Source organism: Peromyscus californicus, unplaced genomic scaffold (assembly GCF_007827085.1).
Source record: "Peromyscus californicus insignis strain IS unplaced genomic scaffold, ASM782708v3 Scaffold_10__1_contigs__length_136768540, whole genome shotgun sequence".
Taxonomy (NCBI): Eukaryota; Metazoa; Chordata; class Mammalia; order Rodentia; family Cricetidae; genus Peromyscus; species Peromyscus californicus.
In genome coordinates, this window is record NW_026294391.1 from 19,495,662 (window position 1) to 19,506,667 (window position 11,006).

Below are 11,006 nucleotides of genomic sequence, written 5' to 3' on the forward strand. Positions count from 1 at the left end.
GAAAGGGCATTTCATTGTTTCAATGGGTGCACCAGTTTCTTCTTTGGGATGGGGTAGGTCCAGGACATTATTAGTGGCTTAGCCATATTCAGTAGAATCCTCTAATGCTCCTAGATCTTCCAAACAGCTAAATCATGCATATGACCTACCAAGTTGTTCCACCCAGTGATCCCTTTGCCCATCAGAGTAGACTGGAAATGCCTGGAGTTTCAGATATTCCCATTAGGGAAAGTCTTCAGACACAGTAGGCATTGTCAGTATACAGTTGGCCTTCTTGCCTCCAAGAAAGCAGACCCTTCAGTACTACCAAGGGTAGGAAGTACTGCTCTGCTTTCAACACATATTAGGGCTTAAATGTCTCCAACCCATTCCTGTGTGTTTTTTTTTATTTTAATAGCAAACCTCTCACCTTAGGGTTGGTCCTTAGATTTATGCCATTTTCATTTCACCAGTACTTTTGCCTGCCATAGGGAGTTGGCACTATCAGAACACATCATCTTTGCATGTAGAGTTTAGGATATGAATACCTTTAGAGAAGGCAACACATTTAACAGATAGAGAAAGATACAAGCTTCAGACACATCCTGGAAATCAAAGTGACATTTTATTTTAAGTGAGTAGAATACTACAAGAGTATCATGTGGGTGTAGGAAACTTGGCCAAGGAGTCACCTGGCACATTTGGCAAATGCCGTATCTCTCATTTCAGGCCTTTTGATTGGCCTGTTTGGAATCATGCTGGGCATTCAGTTTACTCTGTAGTTTCAATGACCTGATTTCAAAAAGGAACATAATCATAGCAAAGAGTGACAAGGTGGCTGTCAGGACCCCTATGGGGAACACGTGAGTGTAGTGTTTCTTTATAAGGGCTACTTTCTTAACAGGAAAGGTGGGTGGAAAGTCAAGAGTGGTTTCACCATAAAGATCTACTACATGGTTCCAGGTCACAGAAAGAACTGTGAAAAGGCTGCTGAGAAGCAGAATTAAGACACAGCACTTGTAGCAGAGTATCTGAATCTCAGGGACTGAGGCTCTGATAATGCTAACCCTAATGGCTGCTGAGCTAAAAATCACCACCACAGGTTTTATAAAGATAGCCAATAATATCAAACTCTGTGCACATCTAAATTCAGGTGAAATGGTCCAGGTCGAGTTGACAGGGCTGTGCACCAGAATCCTGGTCACAGAACCAGAGATGTTAAACTCCTGATGGTAATAAGCTTCCCAGAGTCCAATATACACAAGTTGAACCACCTTATTGTCAAATTCCCAAAGGCGCCAGTATTGGCTGCTTGCAAGGATTATTCCAAATCCTGAAGATAAGAGGCTGCAGAGGAAGCCAGTCAGTCTGAAGATACACTCCTTCCCCTGTGAAAACCTGGAGATGAGACTGAACAAGTATAGAGTCAATCCACGAAACATAAAAGAAGGCTGGAAAACAGAATGAGTCATGATTTAAGAGTATTAAGTACTCACACCATGTCTATGCTGTCTAAACATTATATATATATATATATATATATAATATATATATAATATATATATATGTGTGTGTGTGTGTGTGTGTGTGTGTGTGTGTGTGTGTGTGTGTGTGTGTGTGTGTGTATTAGGGTTCTACACAGAGGTTAAGTATGTATACAAAGCATTGATATTTGTGACTGTGGGAGGAGTTCCTATTGTAAGATGTTTTGGACTATACTTTCACAGTATCCTACAAAGGATGCTATGTTCTTATTTGTTGACTAGAAATTTCAATACTTGGAATTAAAGATGAAATACTAGTTTGCAGTAACATTTAAGGTGATGCAGACTATCCCTGTGTTCAAAACAGAACATATATAAATAACTTTAATGAGTGTTCTGAGTAGAGGGATACACAAGTTATTGTAGTGGATTATTGCATGACCCTTATAAGAGCACTTTAATATCTGTATAGCCCTTCAGAAGAAAGAAGCAAGAAGAAACATGATGTAAATCTTATGTGTATGTTATACATGATGTTCATTTATGTCAATGAATAGCATGCCAGAATATATTCTATAATTATCTGAATATATCTGAGCATAAAATTTGCACAGGAAAGGAAAGCTAAGTATATCAAGGGTGATAAATCAGACACTGTCATAATTCTTTAAATATTTTCCTTAAAGTGTTGATTTCTGTAGAAGGGTATGTGTGATATTATATAATTAAAACTAGCATGGACACAAACATAAGCTTTCATTTGTGACTTGATGGTGATATAACTTGTTAGTCTAATGATTTCCTATTACACATGAGGCACTGAGTTCACTCTCCAAAACCATAAAACTAAACTATGTATGTAAAAGAAAAGGAATTGTGAATATGTGTATTTCATATCCGCTAATTATTCAATATTGCACCTTGAGAATATTGACTTCCTTTGGGTGCAACATATAAAGTATCCTGAGGTATTTTGGGTTAGCCAGTGTCATCTTTGACACAAAATTTGCACTTCACATTAACACTATGAAGGAACTTATTTGTGTCTTCTCTCAACTCAGATACTTGAGTGTAGCAATAAGGAAAATGAGAAAATCATGCTGACAGGTCCTGATGAGTCGTTTAGCAGAAAGGAAGAAGGCAACTTCCTTCAATGATTCCAGCATCTGCATATCTCACTGCTGTCGCAAATGAGGAAAATTAAGGGACCCATAATAGGGTTCCCTTGCCATGGAGCATTATCTATCAGCTACCTACTGTTACAAAGTCTTCTGTGGAATGTGCTTCCTAAAAGAGAAAAGGCTGTAGGTCTGTTACTTGGGAAATTACATCAGCAAGATGGGTTTGTAATTGATGATGGCTTGGGCACCACCATGAGCTGTTTCTTGCCAAGGCAGGTCTGAGGCAGAAGACTGCAGGAGCAGTATGCTTTGAAGCAGAAATGAAAGCAGGAGGGGGAATGATTTTGTACCAGACAAATGAGCTAGCTTGGCAGGATGTGCTGCTGCCCTTGTTTGAACCCCAAGAGCAGATAGAAGTTTTTTGTTAAGAACCAAGTAGAAAGCCTTCATATATCATACGTTATGTTTTTACCTTTTTGTGTTAGGGGCGAAGTGATCCATTTGGAAGATGACAATATCACAAGTCTTCCTCTAATTCACTGGAAATACTGATCAGAGAGGGAGTTACATGAAGTGGTGAAGCACCTGAGTAAAAGAAGTTCTGTTAGGCACATGTTTCTGCTCAGAACAATGCCTTGTTTACTGGTGGACTCTCACAATCCTGTGCATTCATACCTCTGATTTGCTTTGTTTGAACCTATATTAAACACTTCAGGATATTAGTGACCTTCCAATGACACCCAAACAATTATTACTCTCATTTTATACATAGGGAAATACCAGAGATGCTAATTCCAATTCACAAACTTCAGTGAGGTACACAGATAAATGGGCAGTGCAGACACTGGAGAGTTATTATTCACTTGAGTTTTCCTGTCACTTATGATGTTCAGAAGGATTTACTCAAATGGAAAACATGATCAATATGTCAGAGTCCTTCTTTGGCAGTCTGTGTCTTAATATAGTGAAGGCAATTAATGAAAACAACATGGAAAATATAAAATCCTTACCTTTTTATCTCTCTTCTAGGAAATCCAAGTGTTACCGATGGCCAACCTTAAGAGAAGTAACTATACACATTCTTATGTTTCCATGACTACTAGGACTATGTAGTTGGTTCTGAGCAATCAATGGATTCCAAAGGGCACACATAAGATGGCCAGAGTGAAGTCTTTAAAATTAGTTTCTTATTAAGTCATGCACCAAATAACCACTATAACTTATTAGAACACTGTGAAAGCTATTCTTGTTTGTCAACTTGATGAAATCTGAAATTAACTAAAATTCAAATAACTGGACACATATGTGGGGGATTTTTTCTTAATTGAATCTTTGAAGTGCAGAGACCCACTTCTAGTCAAGATCTTCCACAGGGGATGATACACCTTTAATACAGGTATTTTATGATGAAATGATTTACCTTTAATCTAGATCACAGATTGTACTGGTAGCCTATATAAAAGACATGGAAATAAATTTGTTTTCTTGTCTTATTGCTCTCACTTTCACTATCAAGTGCATACCTCCATTGGCATTACAGCTTATATCTTCATGACTCCAACATATATTGAAGACAAGCTGAGATATCCAGCCTTGTTGAGTGAATAACTACTGGATTCTTGGAACTTCTTTTGGTAGAGAGAAATTGTTTGAGTAGCAGGACAACAACCTGCAATTCATTCTGATAAATCATTGTGATAGATAGACAGACAGAGAGACAGAAAGATAGATAGATAGATAGATAGATAGATAGATAGATAGATAGATAGATAGATAGATAGATAGATAGAGATAAAGAAATAGATATACTGGTTGATACGTATATACAGATATAAAGATATATTTTGTAAGAACAGATCCTCTACAGAACCCTGAACAATAAACATTTTAGTATTAGAAGTGGTTCTAGGGAAATACCCAGGAATCTACACGGATGATACCAACTAAGACTCATAGCAATAATGGAGAGGATTCCTGAACTTAACCTTCTCCTATAATCAGATTAGTGACTACCCTAATTGTCATCATAGAACCTATATCCAGTAACTGAAGAAAGCAGATACAGTGATCCACAACTAAGCACTGGGCTGAGCTCCTAGTCTTCAGTTGAGGATGGAACACAGGAGCAAGTGAGGTCAAGATCATGATGGGGAAAACCACAGAGAAAGCTGACCAAAGCTGGTGGGAACTCATGGACCCTGGCCTGTCAGCTGAGGAACATGCATGAGACTGAACTAGGTCCTCTAAATGTGCGTGACAGTTATGTGGCCAGATCTGTTTGTGGAGCTCCTAGCAGTGGTACCAGGGCTTATTCTGGGTGCATGAAATGGCTTTTTGTAACACATTCCTTAGGGAGGAATACCTTGCTCAGCCTTGACACAGGGCAAAAGGGCTTGGTCCTGCCTCAACTTAGTATGCCAACTTTGTTGACTCCCCAACAGAGGCCTTACCCTCTCTGAGGAATGGATTGGGGGTAGGATTGGGAGAGGTGGGAAGGCAGGAGAAGGCAAGTGAGGAGGAACTGGGATTGGTATGAAAAATGAAAAAAAACTTCAAAAAAATAAGTTAATTAAAAAAGTGATTCTAGAGCAACAGAAATAGGAGGGTCAATTTTTTGAGTATCTGGGATAGCTTTCCAATTCATCAACACCTATAGTTACTGAAATCTCTCCAATTACTGACCTCCTAAGGAAGCTCAGAGGGAACCAAAAGTCCATGGTGTGAACATAAAGAGACAAATGCATTGGATTATCTTGGTTCAGCAATTGTGAAGGGCAAGGAATTTGGTGACTCTGTATATAAAACTTTACAAATTTTATGAAAAAAATAGGGAAAATAATGGTAATGGTCAGTTGCTCCTAGCATCTCTGGACAAATTGAGAAAGAAAAAGAATGAGCTCAATGGTAAAACTGAACAGCTCCAGATGTGCATAAACAGTTTAACAGTATCTAAGTGTGCCCTGGAGGAAAATCTTCATTTAAGCAGCAATAGAACTCAAGTTGAAGAAAATCATACTAAAGCCTTCATTCTAATATTAGGTGACATTACCAAAAATTCAATCCCAGCCTGGGAACATGTTGACTTTTAAAGTAAGGGCAGGAATTGGTAAGAATGACATCCAGGAACTTGGGATGGGAATGTATGTTTGGATGCTATTGAAGCTGAGACCTTTGAACCCACACACTCAGGGTTTATCTCACTGCAGGCAGTAGTCTCTCCACCCTCAATAGAAGATGCATTCACATCCTCAACCATGACATAATGCCCTTTTTTGCCTTTGACTGAGAAATCAGTTCTTCACTGTTTGCTAAATCAGCAGTGACTTTCTCTGAAGGAAATGCCAGGCAAGACAATACTGATTTCCCTCAGAGCCCAAAAATTCGCCTCTAGACCTATATCTAGACTTAAAGCAAAGCAGGCTTATGGAAAGGAAGTAGAAAGTGTTGTCCATGAGGAGGTATGCTGCACTACTAAAGAGCTTAATGTGTTTGCAAATTCATTTAAGCATGAGTGTTGGGAATATGCATGCGAATGAATTTTATGTGTATGTGATAATGGCAGAAGGAACATAAAATTGGATCAGGCTGAGTTTAGTGATATGGACACTCTAAGTAGAGATTCTATGGTAAATATGATAACTTGCATAGTTTAAAAAAGGATGCCACAAGTTTGTTTGAATGGTTGGCCGAATCATCTGTACAAAAATGGCATAATAAAAAGGAGTTCTGGATGCCTGCCATCCCTTGGCTTAGTATTGATCAAGGGATTTTAAGGATCAGGGAAATTTCAATGCTAGAGTGGGTGCACTGTACAAAACCTTATCCTCCACAATGGAATGGCCAAGATGACTGATGCTTCCCTAATCCTATATGACTGAAACTTGTGCGAGGGGAATGAGCAAATATGAAGAGTTTGTTGAGGGTGGTAGACTCTGCTGCTCAGTTGGATTAATTAAATGCAGTGGGTCTATATGGTCTCCAGAGTAGATAGGGCCAGGTGGCAGTACTGAATTGCCAAGGGCAAGTTGATTGTACATATCATAATGGGCAGTGTTGACAAAAAAATCTCCATAATGACCTGTACCATAGTTTTCAGCAAAGGAAAGGTGAATTTTGAAGTGGCATAACTTCTATGGACCTTTAGTGCTGGCTAATCAATCACAGTTTTTCCAGAAATAGGTAAGAAGCAACTGAATGTTTGATCTATCTCAGCAGAAAAATTATCCAAAAAATGGAAAAAAAGGCTCCATTGGATCATGGCAAAAGGAGATCTCAGTCCATTAATCAATATCCAGACTTGAGCCAGTTTGCAGACCCAAACCCCTTGAATAAATGGACAGCTAGGTTCCTGAGGAAGGACTTTGATAAAATACCAGAATTTCATTGTTAACCTTTCTACAGACCTTCCTCAGAGGGACCTAAGGCCTTTTATAATGGTAGCTGTACACTGGGAGAACAAGAGCAACAAGACATTATGGCATCTATTGGATACTTGTTCTGAAATGATGCAGATTCCAAGAGATCCCAAGAAACACTGAGGCCTCTTAAGCCCTTTAAAGGCAAAATGACTCCATCATATAGATGGCAGACACAGAACTACAGTGTGTGTTGGTCTGATTGACAGGTAGGGCAGAGGCTGGACCAGTCCAGCTGGTCTTTACCTGGGGCTGGGTGAGATGGTGAATGTCCATGGCCCAGACCTCCCCATTAAACCAGAGAGAAGCACACTGAGCTGGGAGCCTTATCAAAGCAGGAACTTGCTTTATTGCATCAGGAGTGGACTTATATAGGTTGGGGTGATGTGGGGAATAGGGTGAGGATAGTAGGCCAATGAGATGATGCCAACTCAGCAGTTACTAGGCAGAGACGATTCTAGGTCTGATAGAGCTGAGTCACTCATATGCAGCAGTCATGTCTGAAGACAGGTTGCCAAACTTGAGCTAGGCTCAGAAAGTTATACTGGGCCTCACGCCCAGGCCTTATGAGGCCAAACACCTCTCCCCTTTTGTTTTTTGTAAGACATGGCCCCTGTCTTAGGTTGTCCCCCACTTGAGAGGGGTGTCACTCCATGACCTGTCTCAGGTCGTCTCAGCCTGCCTGAGAGCTTACCTGTCATTGGTCAAGTGGAGAGCAGAAGAAGGGCACTCATAGGAGGATACCCAACCATGGGAGGGACCAGACTCCTGAGAGACTAATCTTTGGTAGTGTACCTCGACCTGATTTATCTTAATTGACTCTAATCTCTGGGGAATAAATTGTGTGAACTTATTGAACACGCAAGTCCCAATGGTGAGAAGGAGAAAGAAGGGTCCAAGGAGGGGAAGTAGGCAGGGTAAGAATCCATGAAGGCCTGTCCACAGAGAATTGTCTTGAAACTCCCACCATCTCCTTTCTAGGACTTTCTTCAGCCTCTTTATCTTATCCTGGACAATCCCTGACTTATTAGAATAGAAGCAGCATTTTTCCTGTAAAAATAAACAAAGACCTCCCCTTTCCGCAGTTAGCAGATCTAACCCCCTCCTATTCTGGAGGACTACCTCAACCAGAGAGTCTAACTGACTCTGAAAGTCAAGAATGGTGTTGGAGATGGTCTTTACATCATCAATTAACTGAATGGATAACTTTCTGAGAAGATGTGTGGACAGGTTTATCCCAGTGGCTCCTGTGGCCATGTCTGTAGTTACTCCCAGGCCAACAAGGAGAGGTATCATTTGAATGGCCCTCTTAGACCTTCCTCCTATGTAGTCAAAAGAGGGTATTGGAAGAGCCTCATCACCAGGAATAATATCCACAACCGGTATGAGTATGGCAGGAGCACAAAGGCCTGTCCATGTCCCATTGCTCCTCCACACACAAAAACTGTTCCCATGGGGGGAACATACCTGCTTAAAAAGGGGGGGCTAGTGCAGTTGCCAGCACAACAGAAAGACGAGACCTGGCCCACATCATCAGTGTCTGTACCATTTTTGTGGCAGAGCCCAGAAACAGGAATTAGTGGGCAAAACATAGAGGGGCTGCACCTTAATAGATGGGGTAGGGGAACAGCCCGGTGGGGGGATGGTAGAGGAAACATCAATTTCAAAAAATGTAAAGTTGGAATGTGAAACATTATCAGGCAATGCAGTGGCCAAAGTGGCCTTGGTGGAGGCAGAGCCAACAATTCTCAGCAAGGGAGGGACTGGTCTGATTCAACATGGAGAAAGATGTCTCCAGGATGGTCTGGGTATCAGCATCAAGGTTAAGATACCCTTTCTGATCACGAAGGGCTAAGGAGTGGTAGAAGAGCTCAAGGAACTCAGCTTTAAGCAATTGTTCCATTCTCTCTTGGATCTGTAATTCCCACAACTGGTCCTGCACTCCCTCACCATCAGAGTAACTGATAGGGGCCTCCAATTCCCAGCAAACATGGTCACCAGAGTGGCCGAAACAGGGTTCAGTTCCCCGCTGGGTGCCTTCCGAGGCAGAACCAAAAGTACCCGAATGGCCAATGCCATTTCTGGTGGCGATCCCGTAGGTCTTATTATCAGTCTTTCCAATGCATTCATATACCATGTTGTAGCAGGTGGTATGCATGGATCAGTAAAAGGAGGAGCAGGGACAGGGCCCAGGTTTGCCATTTACAGTGGGTATGATTTTAGGCTTTAGTACACATACCCATTTGTTGGACCCAGAAACCAGGGACCTAGAGGTATCAATGAAATTATAGACAGTTTTAGCACCACAATCTGACTGACTGATGGGAGACCCGCTTATGTATGAAATCTCAAATGTTCTCCCATTGCAGTCACAGGGCTTCCACATCATCTGTTCGGGATGGCTCTGGCATCATGTGGGTTACCAAATTGTCCATCATCGGGCTGGACAATTAACATCAGTATCAGGACAAGCAACAGCATCTGCAACTTTGGTCATTTCTGAGGAAGAAGCAAAAAGACTATCCTCCAGGGTGGAACACTCCCTGGAGCCATCATTATCATTGTCCCCTTTTTGGGGTAAATATTTCAGGTCTCTGGCCAATACCAGATGGGTCTCTTTTCATTTTGAGAAAAGACTCATCCAAACCCTCTTCCTGCAGTGAGGAGTGGGTCTGGCCTCCTCCAGGCCCCAGTTAAGGGGTCCCTCCACTTGACCCAAATGGTACTGTAGGTAACTGATGAGGACCAATGTTTTTGAAAAGGAGACAAATATTTATCTTCCTTAGAAAAATTTAAAGTATTTAAGGTTAATAATGTCTTTCTTAGTTGATCATGTGGGGGTAGAGACTCTCCCTTTTGTTTTCGTAACTGGGACTTAAGTGTTTGGTTGAATCTCTCCACAATGGCCTGACCCCTAGGACTATAGGGTATGTCAGTAGAATGAGAAATTTTCCAGGTGTGTAGGAAATTTATAAAGGCTTTGTCAGTAAAGCACGAGTCATTATCTGTTTTGATTGCCTGGATAAACCAAGGGTGGCAAAGCATTGAAGCATATGACCAATAGCATGCTTAGATTTTTCCCTGGCATGAGCTGATGCCCAACAGGCACAGAGCAAGTATCTATGGGAAGAAAAACATATTTAAGCTTTACAAATGGAGAATAATATGTGACATCAATCTGCCAGAGATGATTAGGGCAAAGCCCTTGGGGATTACTCCCCATCTTTTGGAGGGGAGGGATCTGAAGGAAGGGCTGATAAGACTTATAGGTCCAGACAATTTTTTTGAAATATTTGATTGGTACCTGAGGAAACTTATGTTTCAGGCCTCTTCAGTTAACATGGGTAAGTAGGTGGAAATCTGTGGCCCCAGTAACAGTATTACATTGAGGCATAGAAGCCAGATGGTCAGCCAGCTGATTTCCTTTGGAAAGAAATCCCAGCAAATTTTGGTGGGATCTAATATGTTGCAAATAAATGGGATTGAGTCTCTGTTTAAGTAAGGAGCAAGCCTGAATCATATGAGGAGAAATGGGGTTGGAATCTAATTTAATATGGGCTTCAACCAGGTTGGGCAAAAGATTTACAACATAAAGGTTATCAGAGAATAGATTAAATGACTCTGCTATGGAATCTAGCACCATAACAACAGCAAACAGTTCCTTAAATTGTGCAGACCCCTCCACCTCGTGGGAGATTGTTTTTATAGGAAGAGGTTCCTCTCCTTGCCCAAGGGGTGGGAACACAACTGGGGAGGCCCCCAAATGTCCCCTATTGGTAAATACCATAATAAAATCAGGGTTTGAGTGGGTCAGAAAAATTCTATGGGGCCTCCACTCCATTTATAAGGGCTATAATGGTAATCAACCTTCCCTGGAAACCCCTCAAGGGCTGTGACAATTCTGTTATTATTTCTTTGAAGCCAGGTAAAGTCAGTAATGTTAAATGGAAAAATAATGGAATGAGGTTCTTTGCCAAATACCCTGACAGAAATATCCTTGCCCTTAA

At 41.1% G+C, this 11,006-nt stretch overlaps 1 protein-coding gene across 1 annotated transcript; it reads right to left on the reverse strand.

The window, feature by feature from the left end:
- Window positions 1–704: 704 nt before the first annotated feature.
- Window positions 705–3,085, reverse strand: LOC128114526 (uncharacterized). Its single transcript, XM_052744596.1, has 2 exons — window positions 3,057–3,085; window positions 705–1,377 (listed from the first exon to the last, which is right to left on the reverse strand). Exons 1-2 carry the CDS (start codon window positions 3,083–3,085, stop codon window positions 705–707), a joined length of 702 nt encoding a protein of 233 aa, XP_052600556.1.
- Window positions 3,086–11,006: the final 7,921 nt, after the last annotated feature.

Coding starts and splice junctions, on each gene's coding strand:
- LOC128114526 (XM_052744596.1), bottom strand. CDS start 3,085: ATGGATCACTTCGCCCCTAACACAAAAAG. Junction 1,378..3,056: donor TTCGCCCCTAACACAAAAAG/GTAAAAACATAA, acceptor TCTCATCTCCAG/GTTTTCACAGGGGAAGGAGT.